General features: G+C 43.2%; 1 protein-coding gene across 1 annotated transcript in view; it reads right to left on the minus strand.

Moving 5' to 3' along the window:
- LOC121546498 (histone-lysine N-methyltransferase 2D-like) overlaps positions 1 to 19,304 on the minus strand; it is a 56,348-nt gene extending 37,044 nt beyond the window's left edge. Inside the window, exons 1-24 of the mRNA XM_045209454.1 lie at positions 18,702 to 19,304; positions 14,768 to 14,844; positions 14,259 to 14,370; positions 13,625 to 13,836; positions 13,194 to 13,309; positions 12,648 to 12,810; positions 12,335 to 12,506; positions 11,898 to 12,012; positions 11,408 to 11,586; positions 10,852 to 11,195; positions 9,731 to 10,599; positions 9,180 to 9,329; positions 8,805 to 8,921; positions 8,432 to 8,551; positions 8,132 to 8,236; positions 7,679 to 7,860; positions 7,148 to 7,312; positions 3,690 to 3,799; positions 3,534 to 3,581; positions 3,050 to 3,238; positions 2,528 to 2,710; positions 2,083 to 2,223; positions 1,637 to 1,767; positions 1,079 to 1,379 (exon numbers count right to left, since the gene is read on the minus strand). Coding sequence (XP_045065389.1) covers positions 1,079 to 1,379; positions 1,637 to 1,767; positions 2,083 to 2,223; positions 2,528 to 2,710; positions 3,050 to 3,238; positions 3,534 to 3,581; positions 3,690 to 3,799; positions 7,148 to 7,312; positions 7,679 to 7,860; positions 8,132 to 8,236; positions 8,432 to 8,551; positions 8,805 to 8,921; positions 9,180 to 9,329; positions 9,731 to 10,599; positions 10,852 to 11,195; positions 11,408 to 11,586; positions 11,898 to 12,012; positions 12,335 to 12,506; positions 12,648 to 12,810; positions 13,194 to 13,309; positions 13,625 to 13,836; positions 14,259 to 14,370; positions 14,768 to 14,816 — 4,273 coding nt within the window. The 5' untranslated portion in view covers positions 14,817 to 14,844; positions 18,702 to 19,304. The remainder of the gene's footprint in view (positions 1 to 1,078; positions 1,380 to 1,636; positions 1,768 to 2,082; positions 2,224 to 2,527; positions 2,711 to 3,049; positions 3,239 to 3,533; positions 3,582 to 3,689; positions 3,800 to 7,147; positions 7,313 to 7,678; positions 7,861 to 8,131; positions 8,237 to 8,431; positions 8,552 to 8,804; positions 8,922 to 9,179; positions 9,330 to 9,730; positions 10,600 to 10,851; positions 11,196 to 11,407; positions 11,587 to 11,897; positions 12,013 to 12,334; positions 12,507 to 12,647; positions 12,811 to 13,193; positions 13,310 to 13,624; positions 13,837 to 14,258; positions 14,371 to 14,767; positions 14,845 to 18,701) is intronic.
- Positions 19,305 to 23,554: the final 4,250 nt, after the last annotated feature.

The following is a 23,554-nucleotide window of genomic DNA, read 5'->3' on the forward strand; positions in this document are numbered from 1 at the left end:
AGACTGAAACAGGTTTCGCTCAAGAATTTCCCTTGGGGATGGTGTTCTCGGGGTGATGAGAGGTGTTGGGTTTGCGCCAGACATAGCGTTTTCCTTGATGGCCAAAAAGCTCAATTTTAGTCTCATCTGACCAGAGTACCTTCTTCCATATGTTTGGGGAGTCTCCCACATGCCTTTTGGCGAACACCAAATGTGTTTGCTTATTTTGTTCTTTAAGCAATGGCTTTTTTCTGGCCACTCTTCTGTAAAGACCAGCTCCGTGGAGTGTATGGCTTAGTGGTCCTATGGACAGACACTCCAATCTCCGCTGTGGAGCTTTGCAGCTCCTTCAGGGTTATCTTTGGTCTCTTTGTTGCCTCTCTGATTAATGTCCTCCTTGCCTGGTCCGTGAGTTTTGGTGGTGCACCCTCTCTTGGCAGGTTTGTTGTGGTGCCATATTCTTTCCATTTTTGAATAATGGATTTAATGGTGCTCCGTGGGATGTTCAACGTTTCGGATATTTTTTTTATAACCCAACCCTGATCTGTACTTCTCCACAACTTTGTCCCTGACCTGTTTTGGAGAGCTCCTTGGTCTTCATGGTGCCGCTTGCTTGGTGGTGCCCCTTGCTTAGTGGTGTTGCAGACTCTGGGGTGTATATATACTGAGATCATGTGACAGATCATGTGACACTTAGATTGCACACAGGTGGACTTTATTTAAATAATTATGTGACTTCTGAAGGTAATTGGTTGCACCAGATCTTATTTAGGGGCTTCATAGCAAAGGGGGTGAATACATATGCATGCACCACTTTATTTTTTTCATTTCACTTCACCAATTTGGACTATTTTGTGTATGTCCATTACATGAAATCCAAATAAAAATCTATTTAAATTACAGGTTGTAATGCAACAAAATAGGAAAAACGCTAAGGGGGATGAATACTTTTGCAAGGCACTGTATGCCAAAACAAAACTCTTGCAAGTTTCTAGCACACAGACCTCTCACCAAAATAAATTAAGCTCCTGCATACTACGCTTGTGAAGTATGCCTTTTATTAAATCAGCAACATTTCAGCATCACTGTGATCTCTTACCTTCATTCTTCTCCGTGTCGGAGCCTTGAGGGTCCGTTGAACCCTGTTCTTTGACAGATGAAGACGACCCTGCTCCCTCTCCCTGAACCTGGGATCCTTCACCCCCCTCCTGCTTCAGGTGCATCCCAGCCCCCATTGCTTGCTCCCTGGCCTCCATTGCGTCAGGTGCGGTGGGTCTGGCCCCTGGTGCATGGGGCAGTGGAGGTCGGAGGAGACCCATGGCACCATGATGCCTCTGTCCTGGGGGAACCAGGAGCGCCTTCTTACTCAGGTCCATCAGTTGTTTACCAAAGAACGCCTCCTACAGAGAGAGAGAGAGTGAGATAATTATGGTGTTAGCTAGTCCTATATGGAGTTGGTCTCTAGACACTATGGGCTAGTTTCCCCAGACACAGATTAAGTCTAGCCTTGGACTAAGAAGTAATTTCAACGGAGAATCTCAATTGAGCATGCTTTGTATTCCACTAGGATTCATTTGTCTGGGAAACTGGTTCCTTTAGGTTACTAACTGAAGTCTTTAGAATAGCACATGGTGAGAGGTGATGTGAGAGAATGTACCTGCAGGTAAGCTGGGAACATGTCCTCCAGTTTGCTCTTCTTCCTGCCTCGTCGTTTCTTGGCCTGCTCCCCCTCTCCCTCAGCTGGCTTAGTCTCCGGGGGGCCATCTATAGGCGTGTCTGGGTGGGGCCCTGTCAACAAACAACACGTGTCATTTCAGATGTTCAGAATCTAAATTTTGAAAGCAGGAATTTAATTATATTAAAATGTTGTTTTGGGTTGTAAATAAATCGTACATCGAAACGATGTATATTTGAATCCCGGAGGATGAGACATGAAAGCACATGAATAATAACAACCTATTTCCATAGTGGTCCTCAAAGGTTTATCATATTTTTTTACAAAATGTCTAAGAATTTGACCTCTCTCCAACAGATCAGAATATTTCAGTGTTTGACCAGTACAATGGTAGCAGGTGGCTGCTGTAACTTGTAACTGTAACTTGCCTTCCTCTAGGGCTGGCTTCTCTCTGGTCTGTCTATCTGTAGTAATTGTCCCGTCTCCAGCCAGATGAGACAGATGGGGGAACAGACCTTTCTTCATCCGCGTGTGACACTTCCTCTGGCGAACCATGAAGCCACCGATCCCTGCAGGAGATATAAAGAAGTCAGTTTCAAAACGTTTATTTGAAATGTGACCGTCATAGAGCAGTGACAAATGATATGCTCTCATTACAGGGGTCTGTTGAGCAAACCTGGGTTCTAATAGTATCTGTTTTCTTTCAAATACTTTGAGTGTTTGATCGAGTCTGTCTGGAGTGCCAGACCTGCACTTTCAGGACTATTCTATTAGTTCCATTGCACCAGGCAAGCTCAATCAAGCGAGGCTAAAGCATTGCAAAGAAAACAAATATTATTTTAACCAATATGTCTAGATAGAGTGCCCTCTGACCTGGTCTGTAGGGTTTCCTCTTCCTCTTCTTGCCCTCGTCAGTCTCCTCTCCTCCTCCTTTGAGGAGGCCCTCCTCCATGCCCTCACCACCTCCCTCTGCTCCCAACTCTCTGTCTGGGCTCCCTGGAGGCTCCTGTTTTACACCAGGGGCTCCAGTCTCACATTCCATGGGCTCCCCACAGCCTGGAACAACAGAGAGATTCATGGTCAATACAGAGGAAGCGACAGACAAAAGTGGGTGCACAAATACATGCATGAGGTAAGGAATCACCTCTTGAAGAACATTAAATGTCATCAATCAAGAAGGTCCAAGATGACCTTTCAAAGCATATAAAAAAGCTCTGGATAGAAGGTGTTCAAAGCACACATTTAGGATCAGTTTGCAACCCCAAATCTGAACCCCATTAGGGGATGAAGGCAAATCTGTCCTTCGATCAGTGTCAAGGCATGGAGCAACTTCATCCTCCTCCTATAGAAATCCCTTGTCACTTTGAGAAACAAAACAGTAGAAAGTCCACCCACCTTTTCCCTCGTCCCCATCTCCCTCGCCCTCTCTTAGCTCAATGCCGTCATGCCCTCCGTCGCCACACAGCATGTCCAGGCGGGAGCGCCGCTGCCGTCTCTTGTGTAGGGGAGACATAGAAATGCTACGCAGCAGGGACATGCCCGTCTCGGTCAGCCACACCCCCTCCAAGCGGTAGAACTGGGGCTCTGGGTGGGACAGGGAGGAGAGAGGGTTGATGACTGATAAAACTACACAAACAATGTGCTGATTCAGACAATGACAGAGGTTAAGGGAGGAGAAAGGTGATGAGTGAGTGCTCTTTCTGCTACACACAGAATGGATGTGCTTTGCTAGGCTGTCATTGCAAACAATAATTACTTGGATACATACAAATAAAATGTGCCAATTGTTAAAACTACAAGGGGTCGACTAAAGCACCTTGGAGGTGAAAAAACGTAATGTGTCATTACAAATAAACAGTGAAAGAGAGAGAAAACCAACCTGGTTCTTTTATCTTCATGGCTGTCATGTAGGTTGTATCCACTGTTACTGCAGACAATCCGAGGGGAAGTGTGATAATTACAGAAGACATTTCATGTTGTCACCGTTTCCACTTGTTTCTAATCAAATGGACTAGTTTTAAGTTGATAGACTTACCTATGGGTTTGGGAACGTAGGGAGTGCAGGAGGTGCAGGCAAAGCCCTCATCAGAAGCTTGCTCCACCTCGTCCTCAGTGTACAGACTCTCACACACCGCGTGCACCCATCTACATGGAGAGAAACACATAATAAAAGATATACCTCTCTTTCTGGATAAAGCTTTAACATGGTACAGCCAAAAAAGTAGAATGGGGGTCCCTAAAGGATCTGTCTTGGGTCCTCTTCTCTTTAGCCTAATTTAAATGTGTGTATATATATATATATATATATATATATATATAAGGCTAAAGTGCCAACACTAACTAACTAAATATATATATACACACACTACCATTCAAAAGTTTGGGGTCACTTAGAAATTCCCTTGTTTTTGAAAGAAAAGCCATTTTTTTTGTCCATTAAATGGATCAGAAATACAGTGTAGACATTGTTAATGTTGTAAATGGCTATTGTAGCTGGAAACGGCTGATTTTTTTAAATGGAATATCTACATAGGCGTACAGAGGCCCATTATCAGCAACCATCAGTCCTGTGTTCCAATCACATTGTGTTTGCTAATCCAAGTTTATCATTTAAAAGGCTAATTGATCATTAGAAAACCCTTTTGCAATTATGTTAGCACAGCTGAAAACTGTTGTGCTGATTAAAGAAGCAATAAAACTGGCCTTCTTGAGACTAGTTGAGTATCTGGAGAATCAGCAATTGTGGGTTCGATTACAGGCTCGAAATGGCCAGAAACAAATAAAATTTCTTCTGAAACTCGTCAGTCTATTCTTTTTCTGAGAAATTAAGGCTATTATTCTATGCGAGAAATTGCCAAGAAACTGAAGATCTCGTACAACACTGTGTACTACTCCCTTCACAGAACAGGGCAAACTGGCTCTAACCAGAATAGAAAGAGGAGTGGGAGGCCCCGGTGCACAACTGAGCAAGAGGACAAATACATTAGTGTCTAGTTTGAGAAACAGACGCCTCACAGGTCCTTAACAGGCAGCTTCATTAAATAGTACCTGCAAAACACCAGTCTCAACGTCATCAGTGAAGAGGCGACTCCGGGATACTGACCTTCTAGGCAGAGTTGCAAAGAAAAAAGCCATATCTCAGACTGGCCAATAAAAAGAAAAGATTAAGATGGGCAGTCTTGTTTCTCAAACTAGACACTCTAATGTATTTGTCCTCTTGCTCAGTTGTGCACCGGAGCCTCCCACTCCTCTTTCTATTCTGGTTAGAGCCAGTTTTCCCTGTTCTGTGAAGGGAGTAGTACACAGTGTTGTACGAGATCTTCAGTTTCTTGGCAATTTCTCGCATAGAATAGCCTTAATTTCTCAGAAAAATAATAGACTGACGAGTTTCAGAAGAAATGTTCTTTGTTTCTGGCCATTTTGAGCCTGTAATCGAACCCACAATTGCTGATTCTCCAGATACTCAACTAGTCTCAAGAAGGCCAGTTTTATTGCTTCTTTAATCAGCACAACAGTTTTCAGCTGTGCTAACATAATTGCAAAATGGTTTTCTAATTATCAAATTAGCCTTTTAAATGATAAACTTGGATTAGCAAACACAATGTGATTGGAACACAGGACTGATGGTTGCTGATAATGGGCCTCTGTACGCCTATGTAGATATTTCCAGCTACAATAGCCATTTATAACATTAACAATGTCTACACTGTATTTCTGATCAATTTTATGTTATTTTAAATGGACAAAAAAATTGCTTTTCTTTCAAAAATAAGGGAATTTCTAAGTGACCCCAAACTTCTGAACGGTAGTGTGTATATATACAGTGAGGGAAAAAAGTATTTGATCCCCTGCTGATTTTGTACATTTGCCCACTGACAAAGAAATGATCAGTCTATAATTTTAATGGTAGATTTATTTGAACAGTGAGAGACAGAATAACAAAGAAATCCAGAAAAACGCATGTAAAAAATGTTTAAATTGATTTGCATTTTAATGAGGGAAATAAGTATTTGACCCCTCTGCAAAACATGACTTAGTACTTGTTGGCAATCACAGAGGTCAGACGTTTCTTGTAGTTGGCCACCAGGTTTGCACACATCTCAGGAGGGATTTTGTCCCACTCCTCTTTGCAGATCTTCTCCAAGTCATTAAGGTTTCGAGGCTGACGTTTGGCAACTCGAACCTTCAGCTCCCTCCACAGATTTTCTATGGGATTAAGGTCTGGAGACTGGCTAGGCCACTCCAGGACCTTAATGTGCTTAATTTTGAGCCACTCCTTTGTTGCCTTGGCCGTGTGTTTTAGGTCATTGTCATGCTGGAATACCCATCCACGACCCATTTCCAATGCCCGGGCTGAGGGAACGAGGTTCTCACCCAAGATTTGACGGTACATGGCCCCGTCCATCATCCCTTTGATGCGGTGAAGTTGTCCTGTCCCCTTAGCAGAAAAACACCCCCAAATCATAATATTTCCAACTCCATGTTTGACGGTGGGGGTGGTGTTCTTGGGGTCATAGGCAGCATTCCTCCTCCTCCAAACACGGCGAGTTGAGTTGATGCCAAAGAGTTCGATTTTGGTCTCATCTGACCACAACACTTTCACCCAGTTCTCCTCTGAATCATTCAGATGTTCATTGGCAAACTTCAGACGGGCATGTATATGTGCTTTCTTGAGCAGGGGGACCTTGTGGGTGCTGCAGGATTTCAGTCCTTCACGGCGTAGTGTGTTACCAATTGTTTTCTTGGTGACTATGGTCCCAGCTGCCTTGAGATCATTGACAAGATCCTCCCGTGTAGTTCTGGGCTGATTCCTCACCGTTCTCATGATCATTGCAACTCCACGAGGTGAGATCTTGCATGGAGCCCCAGGCCGAGGGAGATTGACAGTTATTTTGTGTTACTTCCATTTGCGAATAATCGCACCAACTGTTGTCACCTTCTCACCAAGCTGCTTGGCGATGGTCTTGTAGCCCATTCCAGCCTTGTGTAGGTCTACAATCTTGTCCCTGACATCCTTGGAGAGCTCTTTGGTCTTGGCCATGGTGGAGAGTTTGGAATCTGATTGATTTATTGCTTTTGTGGACAGGTGTCTTTTATACAGGTAACAAACTGAGATTAGGAGCACTCCCCTTTAAGAGTGTGCTCCTAATCTCAGCTCATCTCTGTATAAAAGACACCTGGGAGCCAGAAATCTTTCTGATTGAGAGGGGGTCAAATACTTATTTCCCTCATTAAAATGCAAATCAATTTATAACATTTTTGACATGCGTTTTTCTGGATTTTTGTGTGATTATTCTGTCTCTCACTGTTCAAATAAACCTACCATTAAAATTATAGACTGATCATTTCTTTGGCAGTGGGCAAACGTACAAAATCAGCAGGGGATCAAATACTTTTTTCCCTCACTGTATATATATATATATATATATCTATTTCAACAACCTTTCAGATATCTGTACGTATGTTTGTGTAGTTGTAATGAGTGGTACCCACCTGTCACAGTGTTGACACTGCAGCAGCAACTCCTCCTCCATGAAGTTCTCCCTGCAGACAGGGCAGGTGACCAGGCTGGCACAGGGGCCACAGTGGGTGTAGTTGTTCTGCCACTCACAGTGGAACCCCGGGCTGCTGGCACCACACTGCATACAGCTCACACACCTACACAAGTAACAGACAACAGGGACAATGAGCAATCAGGTTCAAGTACACTATCAGACAGATACATTTTCAGAATGGTGGTGTAATTCTTGTTGCTGGTACAGTTTGTGAAAATTGATCACAAAAAAGTTCAGATGTAACCGAGAAACAGAAAGTAAAGATAAGACATCTGAGCTTTTAAAGTTAGGCTGCAGGACCTTTTTTGTGTGCATACTATGCATATTCTGGTACAAGTTCATTTACATTTTAACCTTATTCAGACCCAACAACATGACTGAACGGGCTATCGTGGTGAAAGAGTTGCTGTTGTTGTTTCTTCATGGGTATTTTTTAAGCGAGAGAAAGAGAGTTGTGATTAATGCTTACCATTTGCATTTCCACCCCCCCTTGGGTACAGTGTGTAGGGGCGGGTCCAGGCAGTAGGTGTGGTAGCTGACATCACAGTCGTCACACAGTAGCAGGCGGGCCGGGTCCGAGGCCTTGCCACACACCTCACACACGATACATTCCAGACAACGCCAGCCCTTACGCAGCATCATCTTAGTCATCTGCAAGAGCGAGGAGAATGGGGAATACAGTGTAAAAAACTAGATTCAAAAAAAGAGTTTTTGATTTCTGAAAATGGCATCAAGATGAAGCCAGATGTATGTGTGTTGTTGTAACTCTTGAACCCTTGTTTTTTTTCTTCTTTATAGTGGCCTATTGCAAAGCATCTTTGAGTATGCGAAAAGCGCTTATTATTATTATTATTATTATTATTATTAGGAAGACTAGCTGTATAAAGATGATGTTATAAAGAATAAAGAGGTTTATGCTTACTTTGCTGTTTACACAGTATGGATGGTAACATTGGGCACACTGAGCACACGCCAGCAGCTGCCCCTCCACACCCTTCCCAAAACTGCCACACACCACACACATGTCCTAAGAGAGAGAAAGGGGGAGGGGGAGGGGGGGGTGAAAGAGAGAGAGAGAGAGAGGGAGGGAGAAAGACAGAAGGAAAAACCCAGTCAGCTTGGGTTACAGTGAAGATGCATTAATGTCTAAGATTGTCTGACATGGAAAATGCCACAGGGGAACTGGAAAATGTCAAACCGAAACGCATGAGACCAGAATTACCTGAAGCAGGACAAATTTATCTGTGTTGGAGAAGAGCACCACTGTGTTCTGCATAGCCTCATCTTCCTCCCCCTCCTCCTCCTCTTTACACAGTCCAGTGTCTGCTGCTGTCATGCTCAGCTGGGATAAGGAATATTACACATTCTGATATCAAGTTCCAAGTTCCAATCAAGTGGTCTGTATTGAATGAACTTTAGACAGAGATCAAGTTCCAAATATTCTAGATTTCCGTGACAAATCGCTGCTGTGGTTTGTATCTATTGTAAGGTTCAATGTCGACATTTGATGACAAAATCGAGTAAGTGAGTGAGTTAGTGAATTAATGGTGTTTGGATGTATGAATGTTTCTGTGTCGTCGGTCGGTTTTACTCACCAGGAAGGCGTCGATGCAGGAGGCCATGGCTTTGAGGCGGTTCCTTCCGCCACGGCCCCTCCCACCGCCACCACCGCGAGGGCGCCGCTTCCCCGGGAAACTGCTGCTGCCCCGCCCCTGAAAAGACCAACACCAGCCGTGTCAGTACCTCATCACATACGATAACTGACCGTTTTTAGAACTGATGAAAGGATAAGACTACTGCATCTAGCCATTGCCCAACACATAACACAGAACATATTTTGCAGAGACAGTTTTGGAACCTCAATATCATTGAGAAATGGGCCTATCATAACAACAAAAGCCCTATGACAGAGTTTAGACTTTTGAATGAGTGTCGATTGTCTATGACACTGAATTGTTACTGGACCGTACCTGTTTGACCCGGGAGCGCCCCGGCGAGCCTCTCCTCTTCTTCTCCCCGTCTGGTTTGAGGGGGTCAAAGGGCAGCGAGTCGTCCGTCTCAGTGAGCAGGGAGTCGGAACGGGAGCGTCCGGTGGGCATCAGGCTAAGCTCCATGGACAGCTGTCAAATCAAAATCCAACTTTATTCAAAGTGCATTTAAAATCGCAACACACTTCACAGTAAAACAATAAAATGAAAGTAAAAGCAAACGAGAAGCAGTAAAAGGGATGAATATAGCAACATAAAACTCAATGAACGTTTAAAATAATACAATTACTGATTAAAGGGGCACTCTGCGGTTGCTACATCCATTTTTGACTGGATGGTCAGTCCTAGTATCCATAGCTCTGTCCATGAATTGGAGGGAGGTTAAATTTCTCCAACCCCTCTTTTTACCAAAACAGTGGCAGGGTGTCGCTTTGTTATTGTTTGAACTGCAGATTTCCCTTTTAAAGGCCAAGCTAAAAAGGTGAGGTTTTTAAACGTGATTTATACACCTCAATGGTGTCTGCCCCTATTACCTGTGCGTCAGGCTCTGCCTCAGCCTCGTTCTCGGCCGGGGAGCCCAGGAAGCCAGAGCTGCTCTCGTCCCCGTGACTCTGGTGACTCTGGTTGGACATCTCATCCAAGAGGAGTTGATCAGGCTTCGTCTCCTCCTGCTCCTCCGTGGGGTCCTGGGGCTCCTGCTTGATCTTGACCCTTCTGTGATGACTATGATGACCCTCTCCGCCTGCCTCCTTCCCCTGCTGTTCCTCCTCTTCTTCTACAAACTCCTCCTCCTCCTCAGAGTGAGTCCCCCTGTCCTCCATGTCCACAGTAGAAGGAGCAGCCTCCTGTGTGTTGGCCTGTGGAGCAGGAGGAATGGGAGACCCTGAGCGCTCCTCCTTTAGCCCCGCCTCAACTGTGTCCATGGAAACATGCTCTGACTCTTGCATGGAGATGGGAGGGGTTGGTGACTCTGGCGAGTCCCGAATGAATGGCTTGGTGGTAGACCTGCCCTCACCGCTTATCTTCTCCTCCTTCTCCTGTGTTGACTGCTGCTCTGTTGAGGGCTTGACCTCCACCTCCCTCTCCTTTCTGTGGTCAGGGCCTAGCTGGACTACTGGTGCTGGCTCTGGCGACTGTGGTGGTTGCTGTTCTGGTGACTCCGGAGACTCAAGGACAGGGACAGAGCTGACCTGGGGTTGGGGCATCTGGTTGGAAGCCTCCTCTGTTCTCTCTTCCACAACAGTCACAGGTAAACTAGAAGCCTCCTGTTGTTCTGTTGTTTCACATGCTTCTGTAACCTCAGCCTGGACCATGGGCTGTTCTGCAGGGACTTCCTCCGTTTCCAGCTGAGGCCCCTCCTCCATGGTGCTCTCTGTCCTTTCTACCACTTCAGCCTCCGTCCCTGTTGAGAAGACAAAGTCAGCTTCATCACACCACTACCATCATACACTCTGATTGTGTACTACCATTCTATACCGTTCTATCGCGCATCACAGAAATTCCTTTAGAGCGAGGATGGCTTAGATAAGAAAAACGTGGGTAGAGTTTGTCGTGTTGCTCTTTCAGAGATGGAGCTAACTGTTAACTCTTCCCTTTTATCAAGGTCTGTAGACCCTTTTATCAAGTATAACAAAAAACTGCTAAATCAACGTACCCAGCTCCATGGGCACCTCCTCGTCCGTCTTGGTCTCCGCCTGTTCCATCGTCACCTCCTCAGACATGTCCGTCTGTCCCACGGTCATCTCGGACACGGCCGTCTGTCTTTCTATCGTAACATCAGCCGCCGAGTCTGTCTGGATTGGCATCTCGGCAACTGTGTCTGTCTGTCCTTCTATCGTCACCTCAGACCCCGTCTCTGTGGTCTGCATCTCCATCGTGTCCGTCTGTCCGTCTGTCTGTGTGACAGGGTCTGGCGGAGGCTCTCTGTCTCGGCAGAGCGAACAGATCCACTTTTCCTCAGGTGGCTCCGACGTAGAGGAGCACTCACTGTGCACCCACCTAGTGAGATGACAGAGGAATGGTCAAGAATGAATGAACGAAGGAGGAAAAAATTCTACATAGTCGTTATCAATGCCTGCTGCTGTTCTTTAGGCTGGGGTCTAGGCCGGGTTACTGTAAAATACTTTAGAACGCCTTTTTCATCAAGTTGTTACAAAACATTTTTGATTCATATATTTACTTCTTGATTCCGTCTGAGGCAGTAGACATACCTGTTGCAGGTGCTACAGCGCGGCAGTGTGACTGGTGGTTCCGAGGCTTTGCTGCAGACGCCACACGTAGAGCTGCGGGTACGTTGGCAGCCCTCACACACGGCATAGTTGTCAAACCACTGGGCCGAGCCGGGCAGCGTCAGACCATTAGCACCACAGTCCGTGCACACCCGACATCTCTGAGATGGGGGGGATACATAGGTGAAATTAAAAGAGTCTATTCACACAAGAAACACACACAAAGTGATTATTTTCAGAAATGTTCACATAAAAAAGGTTATTTTCTCGCATATCCATACTTTAAATTTACAGAATTGCCATAAAAGCCTCCAAAGAAACAGATAAATAACTTTAACCATTTACAGTAAGATATGTTCATTGTCAACATATGGCTAAGGACTTCAATTATAGGGCAGCATTATCTTCCTTTCCTAACAGAGGATACTATGGCAGGAGTAGCAATATCAGCACATGTTCAGCATGTTCTTACTCTGCACTTCCATGTGTCTGAGGGAAGAGAGTCCATGGCTGGCTGGAGACAGAAGGTGTGGTAGCCCTTATCACAGGCATCACATACTAACATCATCGAGTCCTCCCCTGGTTGCCTGGAAAATTATAGAAAATATGATTTTATTCAATAACAGCTGTATGCCTTGTTTCTAAGACGCAATAGACAATGACAACATCCTAGAGTGTTTTACTGGAAAAGTCACATGATCAGGGAAACCCTTGCTCCTACTAATTGGGAGCATGTGGTAGATGGTCGGAAGCATTCAGGAACAGCATTTCACAGTTTCCCAAAGGGCACATCAATCCAGTAAACAACATTTTTATTTTATATGTAAAAATAGTGATTTTCCCATTTAAAAAATGGATTACCCCAAAAATGTAAACAAATGTGAGATTGGGCAGCAAAGAGACATTCACCTGCATGTCTGGCACACTTTACACTCTGGGCACTGCCACCCTGATCTCTGTATGGGCGTGGCGCTGATCTCCAGACAGGCGGCGTGGTAGTGCTGCCCACAGCCCGTACAAAACAGAAGGTCCAGCAGCTCCCCCGCAGAGTCACAGACCGCGCACTGAGCCTCCTCACCCGCTGGAGGACAGACAAACCTTAGTTAGCGAACCAAACGATCACGTGACCAAAATCACACACACATACTGTACCTCACAGTTACAGAGCATAACCTAATGATCGAGTTGGGGCTTTGAACTCAACATTGGAAGGTGTCCTTACCCATCTCCTCAGCCTTGTCTATGTGCTCCGGACAGAGGAGAGCCAGCTGCTTCATGGACTGAAAGGAGCCGCTGGCAGCAGAGCAGGGGAAGTGGTAGAACCGTGAGCAGCCCTCAGCATGGCACCGGATGGTAGCACCCAGACGCTTGCAATATTCACACAGCTAAAAAGACGGTTCAGAGACAAGGTTATGGGCGAGACACTAGAGGGAATCATTTTTGCTACAACAAATAAATGTTACAGGAGAGAATATAGAACCACACCATTCAAATGAATTGTACTTCTTAATACTATTGAGAGCGTGCAGGTTTTTCCTTTTCTAAGAATTTCTGAAAACCATTATTGAAGGTGCCTGCAGGTTTAATGGCAGGTACATTCACTGAGCTGAACCCAGAACTGTCCAGAACCCTGCACAGCTTTGTATCAGAAGTGTTCAGTTGAGTTCTTCTTTAACTCCAATCAGCAACAATTGTTAGCGTTATATATAGAGAGTCCTGGGATCTATAAAAACATGTCATTTTTTTTATCTATGAGTGGTCAACTTACCCGCTGTGTCCCTGAGATGACGGCCTTGTCCACATTCTCCAGCTCCTCCTCAGCCTCCTCCAACTGCTTCACCCCATCTGACCACACCGCACACCAGTGATGCACCCAGCAACCCCCTGCTCAACACATTACAACCACACACTAAGATTCAGATACTACACCTGTATGGTCTCTGGCTTCTGATCAATTATTGGGATTTCTGTAAAATGCTTTATAATATGGGTTTGGGGATAGACTTACTATGTAAACTGCACTGTGTGTACAAGCTCCCCAGTGGGTAAAATATTAGTAAACCCCCCCTTTTTTTTTAAATCCTTTTTTTCCCTAATCCCACTGAGGTCAAAATAACTCTTTCTCAAGGAAGACCTGGCCAAGAAAACAGTTTCAGTAAAACAAAATAAAAATGTGATGAGATGAGTGTGGAGTCCCACCTGTGTCCTCCAACTGTGCTGCCAGACAGGATGCGTCGGAGTCTGAGAATCCGATGGAAGACAGGTCATCGTTCCCAGGCCCTGGCAGTGAGGAAGCTGAGGGCTCTAGGGCTGGCCGGGAGGAAGATGGCCCAAAATGTCGGAGTTCCCGTTGTCCATGCAGGCTGCGCTCCACGCAGTTACAGAGAGCACAGGCCCTCACCCTGTTCTCCCTGTGCAGACAGACAGACAGTGTTAGACAGATAACATACAGATAAGTGGATCCAAAAAAGGTATAATGTGCAGGTCAACAAGAAGCAAAATGACTATTGCACTCACCTCAAACTTCAATACTATTACATTCCATATTATACTTCTCCAATATCAACAATATAAACCCAGCTAAGCTTATTTGGAAGTACACCTCAGACTTCACATCTCCCATGTAATGCTGGGCAGTGCACTACAGCCCTCATGATCTGACGATATTCATCAACTCTTGGCAGAACAATGAGAGTTTGCTCTAAAAATCAATATTTTGTAGAGAATGTCATCTGGGTGTGTGACTGGTATTGGTATTGGAATGTGCCAATGTCATTTGAAATGCTGAAGAAACTAAATCTATTTTTTCCAGCACATCTAAAAATGGACTTACACAGGTGTGTTGGAAGTGGCAGCAGCAGTGTCCGACGCGTCTTCTGCAGCGGAAGGGGCCTCCGACTCCACCTCTGAGAGGACTGGCTGCTCTGTAGGGGCGCTTTCATCAGCTGGGTGAGGAATCAAATTAACATTAGTCCACATGTCTTTTATCAATGGATATTGCTTTTTAAAGTAAGTGGCATTCTGATTAACCTTTGCTAAAGAAAATTCCTATAGGCTACTGTATGAAAATCCATGATACAAAAACAAAACAAAATTGCAACAATTTAATTCTGGTATATGTATTGATTAATTTTCTAATAAATCAAATCTGCTCAATAACAACTACATTATATAACCTAGATTAGCATTTCCTGCAGAAAGGAGAATAGTTGCAGAGGAAGTAATGAAGCTGACATTATACATTTGTGAAGCCTTGAAGTAAAACAAATGTGTCTAGTTGAAAACGATTCAAATTATCAACAACTACTGTTTTCTGACACCACAGCATGTATGTCATTGTACCTGTCGGTTCAGAGACATTTTCTTCGCAGTTTGATTTCGGCTTGTCCATCCCCTCTGCTGATCTCCTTGACAGAGACCTGAAACATAAACAAACAATCAGAGTCACCAAATTAGAATAGAGGTAAGGCACGTTATTATATACCAAAATAAACAATAACATTACATATGCACATTATTTACTACATATACTTAGGCGGGAAAAAAACAACTACCGGTTGTCACAGTTATGTTATCTGACTTCCAATCGCAAAATCCTGCGAGGCTCAATTTCCTTTTGTGCCGGGCAGAAGCCGGATATTTCACATTGTTGCAGTAGCTATAATAGCTAGATTATTAAATAGACAGCCGACGTCAGCTAGCTCTTTTGGCTATCTCATAACCTCAGACGACTGACAAATTCAAGAAATGTATAAATATAGCTAGTTAACGTTCGTAGGAAGATAACTAATTCAATACAAACCTTTAGCTATTTGCATTGGGATACTAAATGCATCATTTTGATACACGTCATCGATTAACCGCGATCCAATCTATCGGAATGAATATGGCTGTTTATGTGCTAAATGTAGTTGAAACCGCTAGCTACGTCGTTAACTGATAGCCTTCTTGCTAACCAAGTAGCTAGCTCGCTACCCGGGATTCGCAAACTTGCATGAAAATAGCGTGTCGGTGACTAGCTAAATATATTAGAAATGTTTTAAGACATTTCAATCTTTGTTTTGCCAGCAATGCATAATCCAAACCCGCACGAGTCATGTATGAAAAAGAACAAAATATAGGAACTTAAATGTTGTTTTCTTTAAAGAAAACAACCCTAAACCGAGATACACAAAGAAAATACAACTTCCGTGTACATTACTTCCTGTTGCAACAGTGTCAATTTCGTGCTGAAGCCATACCACCGTGTAGCAGAGTTCCGCTAAAATTATACGGAATAAAGGTATAGTAAATAATATTACATTGTATGAGTAATCGATTTGTGATATGTTAACCATGTAGACTACATTTCCCAATATGTAGCAATTTTACATATTTAGTGAGAGTTGAAGCCACACAACTTTCAGTAAAAACCCAGGAAAGCATTGAGCCTATGCCACCTCCAGTAATCGCTGAAGTCCAAATGAACCCAACAACAGTTCACTCCAAAATCAAAGTTTGCCAGATGTTTTCAGCCTTCAAAAGTGGTCTAATGTCAGACAAGTCTACATTCCACACCATTTTTTTGTACAGCTACGCCTCAACCCCAAATGAATAGAAAATGAGGGAATTGGATGAGAGTTGAGGAGAGTATTTTAGGACAATCAGGTCCTAGCGGACTAAACTCCACTCCATGGTGAAGGACGTTTCTGATTAACTCCACCAACGGAGTGGAGCATAGACCAGGCTTTGTGGGATTCAGCTCCGACTACATCGAATCGACCCAAGATCAATACTTTTTTTTTAATGCGCATTATGAAACACAAACCTTGTACCTATGTTTATCCTCTGTAGTTGTGCCTTTCTTTGTTTGACGAAATCCATTATTTTTCAATAAACAGTCACATAATACCACCGACTGTTTGCTCATTGCCGTTGCTCTAAGATGGCAACTCAGCGCAAATGTGCATGTGCCAATTAAATCTCAGCAAGGAAACATTCAGTGATGTATTTGATTGTTTTTTGAAAAAGTATGGATCTCAAACAAAGGCACGCACCTACAGAGGACAAACATAGGTACAAGGTTAGCGTTTCATAATTTACATTTTTTGAAGTATTGATCTTGGGCGAATCGATGTAGTCGGAGCTGAATTCCACAAAGCCTGGTCTCTGCTCCACTCCGTTGGAGGAGTTCATCAGAAACGTCCTTCAACATTGAATGGAGTTTAGTCAGCTAATCAGATCCATGTATTAACCTTCTCTACTGTGAAGTGTGAAACATGAACAACAAATCAAATGTACCTCGCCTCCACATAATGATGTAATGTACAATGAATTGTATGTAGTGATGAGTGGCTTTGGAGTCATAGGAGGTTAGTGGCACCTTCATTGGGGAGGACGGGCTCATAGTAATGGCTGGAACGGTATAGTATAGAACTCAAACACATGGTTTCCATGTGTTTGATAGCGTATTTCATTCACTACATTCTAGCCATTTATGAGCCATCCTCTCCTCAGCAGCCTCCTATGTTTGGAGTAACCCATTCATCCATTTTTTTACTAAGTAGGGCCTACTGTAATACAAACTCACAAATCTGTGTGTTAGGGCTATACCTGTGTTTATTACAGCAAGCCACAGTTTTTACTTGTGTAACAATATTGCTCGTTCCAGTGCAGCTGGTTGTGTTCAGAATCAGATCACAATTTGCACATCTTCTTGCCATGAAAATTAGGAACATGGCTACAATTTGCACATCAACATGAAAAGTAGGCACATAGCTTGCCAAGTACCTCAACTCCATGATGATTTCATCCACAGAGTTGAGCGCAGACTAGAGTTGTTTAAATAAACCTCTGACTCGCTATGCAGTTGATACTTCGAAATGTAAATCTGTGTACCTATGTCCTCTGTTGTTGCATGCCTTTGTTAGCAGAAATCCATACATTTTAATAAAACATTAATCAAATACAACCACCGGCTGTTTACTTGTTGAGATTCAATTGGCACATGCACATTATAGGTTGAGTTGTCATCTTAGAGCAACAGCAATGAGGAAACAGTCGGTGGTTGTATTTGATCAACGTTTTATTAAAAAGTATGGATTTCAGCTAACACAGAAAGGCACGCAACAGAGGACAACCATGGGTACACGGTAGTTTTAGAATTTAAAATGTTTAAGTATCGACTACATAGCAAATCGAAGGAGTAGGAGGTTCATTTCAAAAACTAGTCTGCGGGCAACTCCATGGATGAAATCATCGTGGAGTTGAGGTAGCTAGTTACTTGGCAAGCACATATAGCTAGTATATCAAACTGTATGATTGGAATAACGCAACATATGATGTGTTTGGGGGGACTGGTCCATTTCCTTAAGAGACTGCTACAATGCTCTTCTGCTACCTAATACACAGTATAGGCTACAAGAAGACGTATCTTGTGTTGTGACTTTTGGAAAGGGTGGCCATGTAACTAGTTACCGTTAGCCATTTTGTAACCAAGCCAATAACTAGCGTAGCTAGAATCTATCAGTGATCACTATGATTACTGTAAATAAAGACAGAACTGAAAGCCACCGACGACATGTTATTGGATAACGTTAGCTAACTAGCTAAGTTGGTTGATTACCTATTAAGTTTACAGCGTATTTCAATCACTTACTAACGTTCGACCGAAACTAAACCCGTGTAGCACACGACGAGCTAGCTACTAGTAGCAAGTTAACCAGCAGCTAACGTTAGTGGGCGAGCAGTAGTAGGCCATTTTACAATTAAGTAACGTTAACTAGCTTGCCTGAATGGACCCTGATTTATAACCGTCCTAGTTAGCCATTGCCAAATAATGACTATGCCTAACGTTAGTTAACCATGAATAACACACAAGTCCACTTGATAGGCAACTACTAGCTAAAATCATTGCATGTGTCAAAACAACAACGTTTGAATTAACCGTTGGGTAAACTAGCTAAGTTAAATGATTGATGAACATAGTTGCTAAATAGGAAACAAGATAGGTCGCTTGCCAACTAACGTTACGGCACTGAGTTGACTAACTACGCAGTTGAAATAAGTGGCCAGCAGTTAACTAAACATAGCTAGCTATGTTTAGTTATCTTGCTAAGCATGTAGCTAGCTAGCTAACGTTAGCAGAGTAAATTCAAGTCGTTATCTAACGCTAACTAGTCGAAGTAGCGGTAGTTAGCGATTGGCCATCCTTTATCAACTAGTTAGCTAATTTTAGCATTAAAGGTCAGAAGTTGATTCGTCAAATAGCTTTTTGTTATTCAACCAAACAACTCACCTTACAATGTGATGGTTGTGTCTTCATACGTCAGATTACAATCCATTTTGCAGCAGGCTACACAGTTAAATAGTTTATGCTTGTCTCATTTTACTTAGCGGGCTAGCTAAAGCTAGCCGACTGGAGAAGGAGGTGAGTGGGGGAAGTGCACAGCGGGTGGCAGGGCTGGATAACTAGCCTAGCTAGTTAGCCAGCCACGGTCGGAGCTGGAGAGGCAGAGTTGATAGACAGTTGCTAACACGCTATGAAAATGATTCAACAAAAATAAATGGTCGACAAGCATAACATTGTAATCCTCCAGAAAAATGCACAAAGAAAATATCCCGATGTTCAGAAACACAGGTGGAGAATGTTCAGTAGTTGATGCTAACTACATTAGCTAACGACGCTAGCTTCTCAATAGCTTGCTGGTCCGGAGATTACAGTAAATTTGCATCCGATTTCGATCCAAAATTAGGAAACATCTCGATTTATTAGCTTGCTAAACTTTCAGGCAATATTTGACAATGTTTACGACACTTAACGCCTTGAACGTTAGCTAGCTAGCTACTCTTGTCCGGATCAACATCACTTTCACTTAGACTTCATTGAACAAATCCACACGAGTGTGTGTTCCGTCAAGTGGCTAGCTAAATTAGCAGCTATCAAGCTAATAACAACAACGTCAAACCTCTCATGTCTGCAAGGGAGGACATTTGCATGCGCCACTCCAAATTGCTGGCTGTATAGCTAGCTAGGTTAGCTCAAAGCCAACAATGTATCTAACTTTTTCAGGATTATAATAATTTAGTGGATAGTTAATCCTGATTTTACAATAGAAGTCGGTGTGTGGCAGGTTAGTAATGTGTTTAAAGGGCGTGGGACGAAATTTTGGAAGCCATTATTTTTACACTATAATGTCAGATCATCTGAATGCCAATTACTAAACACAAAGCAAAACTGCGCCTGGTCAATGTCCATGCACGTTGTAGGAAATTTAAAGAAAAGCACGTGAAACAATAATGGAATATGATTGCTTTGGATATGTTGTAGCGTTGAGGAGGATACATTGGCTCATTGTCTGAGAGGTTATGTTATTCCATGCATGCTATAATTGCCTCTTTCTCTCACTGATACTCAGATTAAATCCTACTTCTCCTGTTGAGCAGGTAGCCTTCTTGCCTTGAATGACCCCTTCACCCCTCCCAGAGTCCCAGTATGCTACTGTCCCTTTCTATAGCACTGGCCTATAATGGCCTGTAGCTCCATAGTGACTCCTGTCCCCTGGCCATGCACTACCATGCCCTTGTCCATGAACATGGCAGCAATGTTCTGCAGATCTTGCATGTTTTTCAGAGGAATCAATCAACCTCATTCTGCCCCATTCACGTAGTTCCTAGAATGATCAAGTGCTCTCTCACTTTTGTCTACACCACTGCAACTCCCTCTTGGCTATAATTTACCTGCTTGGACCAAAAAGTGTCTTCAGCCCATCCAGAATGATTCTTCTGTCCATTTTGTTCTAGGTAGATCGGCATCCCTGATTCCACACACATATACACTGTACGCAACAAACATGTCTCAACATTCACTTCTGAGTCCTGATACATGGGCTTTATCACATGAAGGACGGGAACATGTACATGTCCCACAACCATTCACCATACTGAATTTTATACAGATTTTTCGTTATTGAAAACGTGTCTGTCCATTATGTTAATGATTATGCCTAAATCACTGCACTGCAGGCTGTCAAATGTTCTATTGAAAGACCTGCTATTCTCTCAGATCAGATGAACAGTTTGCCTGTGAACTAACTAACCATGTAATGGTTAGTTGGTTGTGCTGGTTTGGTTTTCATAACTAAAAAGCTGTTTTAAAATAGGCCTACTACTGGTGGCCCTGACAGGATTACCGAACTCCTATTCAGCTTTAGCAGGATTGGATGGATTTTGGAAGGTCGGGACTGGTTGGGATTCTGTGATAATCTGTGACACTGTGCTGTGATTGGTCAACAATGGTAAAAGGTGGGTGGTATTATGTTGTTGGGCTTCTCCCATTGGTCTGATTTGATGTGTCCGTGCGTTCCCATCTGCCCCTTCTATCTCTGCAAGGATAATCCCCTGGATGGAATACCTCCACAGCTGTCTACTACACAACACTAACCAGAACAATGACATTCAGCTTGTTCCTTTTTATTTCATTGCGTATGCCTTTTACCTCCCCCACCCCTCTTACTCTGCTCCTCTCCAATGTGCCTGATGATCCTATTCTGCACACAACACTGGCCAGGTTCAATGTAATCTCTGTATGATTTCCAAAACAAACACCGCTCTCAACAATTCGGCTATCCCTTCTTCTAGGTCCATATTAATTAGAGTACACTTATTGAGTTTCCAGAATGTGGTTAGGTGAATATGGTGCCCTTACCTGGACTGGATAAGTCATTGCTATGCAATTAAATTACTACATTTTTATGTACATTCCTATTTTATTAACATAAATACAATGTTACTAGTGTAATTATGGCATTTTACACGTATAAGAGCAATAGCTAAAAAGACTAAAGTACATATAACCCACAAGCATGATTTCAGGTCCTCCACAAGGGGGTGTATAACCTTGTATTACTTGTCTTGGGATATACAGTGTGTGTGTACTGCATGTGTACTGTGTGTGTGCTGTGAGGATAAAAGAGCTGAGAGGAGAACATTTCAAGATAAATAAATGAGACAAAAAAGACAAGGGACTGGTTCATTCAGGGTACAAAGGAGAACAAAATGTATACTTAATAATTAACCCACAACTCACCAATACAACATGTGCTATCAACAAGCTGCACATATACTTGGAGAATTGGAGCATAGAGATTCCATTGCCCAGGAGCCGGGATGGAGAATATGATTAAGATAAACACAGAGAGATAGGTCAGCATGGGAGAATATTAAGTCTGTGTCTGGGTTTCTTATTAACTACTGTAGACTACGCCAACAGTTCTGCTGGATGTCTGAGGTTTAACCCTCTCTGCTACAGTACACATGCACCAAGACATACAGTGCATTCAGAAAGTATTCATACCCCTTGACTTTTTCCACATTTTGTTATGTTAGAGCCTTATTCTAAAATGGATGAAATTGTTTTCTATTCCTTATCAATCTACACACAATACCCCATAATGACAAAGCAAAAACAGGTTTTTAGAAATGTTAAAGTTATTAAAATTAAAAAGCTGAAATATCACATTTACATAAGTATTCAGACCCTTTACGCAGCACTTTGTTGAAGCACCTTTGGCAGCAATTACAGCCTCGAGTCTTCTTGGGTATGACACTACAAGCTTGGCACACCTGTATTTGGGGAGTTTCTCCCATTCTTCTCTGCAGATCCTCTCAAGCTCTCTCAGGATGGGGAGCATTGCTGCACATCTATTTTCAGAGATGTTCGATCGGGTTCAAGTCCGGGCTCTGGCTGGGCCACTCAAGGACATTCAGAGACTTGTCCCGAAGCCACTCCTGTGTTGTTTTGGCTGTGTGCTTAGGGTCGTTGTCCTGTTGGAAGGTGAACCTTCGCCCCAGTCGGTCCTGAGCACTCTGGATCAGGATTTCATCAAGGATCTCTCTGTACTTTGCTCCGTTCATCTTTCCCTTGATCCTGACTCCCAGTCCCTGCCGCTGAAAAACATCCCCACAGGATGATGCTGCCACAAACATGCTTCACCGTAGGGATGGTGCCAGGTTTCCTCCAGACGTGACGCTTGGCATTCAGGCTAAAGAGGTCAATCTTGGTTTCATCAGACCAGAGAATCTTGTTTCTCATGGTCTCAGAGTCTTCAGGGGCCTTTTGGAAAACTCCAAGCGGGCTGTCATGTGCCTTTTATTGAGGAGTGGCTTCCATCTGGCCACTCTACCATAAAGGCCTGATTGGTGGAGTGCTGCAGAGATGGTTGTCCTTCTGGAAGATCCCATCTCCACAGAGGAACTCTGGAGCTCCTTCAGAGTGACCATCGGGTTCTTGGTCATCTCCCTGACCAAGGCCCTTCTCCCCTGATTGCTCAGTTTGGCCGGGCGGCAAGCTCTAGAAAGGGTCTTGGTGGTTCCAAACATCTTCCATTTAAGTGCAAGTGTTAATCATTTGTAAAAAAAAAAAAACTGGCAAATATATGAATTATTGTTGATGATGAACTAAGCAATGTTATGTCCAAATTAATGACATAATTGCGTTCTGGGTTTATTTTGTAAATTAGCTTTTGTTCGAATTGTATTCTTGGGGACCTTCAATGCTGCAGACATTTTTTGGTGTTCTTCCACAATCTTGTCTCGGAGCTCTACGGCCAATTCCTTTGACCTCATGCTTGGTTTTTGCTCTAACATGCACTGTCAACTGTGGGACCTTATATAGACAGGTGTGTGCCTTTCCAAATCATGTCCAATCAATTTAATTTACCACAGGTGGACTCCAAAAAAGTTGTAGAAACATCTCAAGGATGATCAATGGAAACAGGATATACAGTTGAAGTCGGAAGTTTACATACACCTTAACCAAATACATTTAAACTCTGTTTTTCACAATTCCTGACATTTAATCCTAGTAAACATTCCCTGTCTTAGGTCAGTTAGGATCACCACTTTATTTTAAGAATGTGAAATGTCAGAATAATAGTAGAGAGAATTATTTATTTCAGCTTTTATTTCTTTCATCACATTCCCAGTGGGTCAGAAGTTTACATACACTCAATTAGTATTTGGTAGCATTGCCTTTAATTGTTTAACTTCGGTCAAATGTTTCGGCTAGCCTTCCACAAGCTTCCCACAATAAGTTGGGTGAATTTTGGCCCATTCCTCCTGACAGAGCTGGTGTAACTGAGTCAGGTTTGT

This window comes from Coregonus clupeaformis, chromosome 30 (genome assembly GCF_020615455.1).
Source record: "Coregonus clupeaformis isolate EN_2021a chromosome 30, ASM2061545v1, whole genome shotgun sequence".
Taxonomy (NCBI): Eukaryota; Metazoa; Chordata; class Actinopteri; order Salmoniformes; family Salmonidae; genus Coregonus; species Coregonus clupeaformis.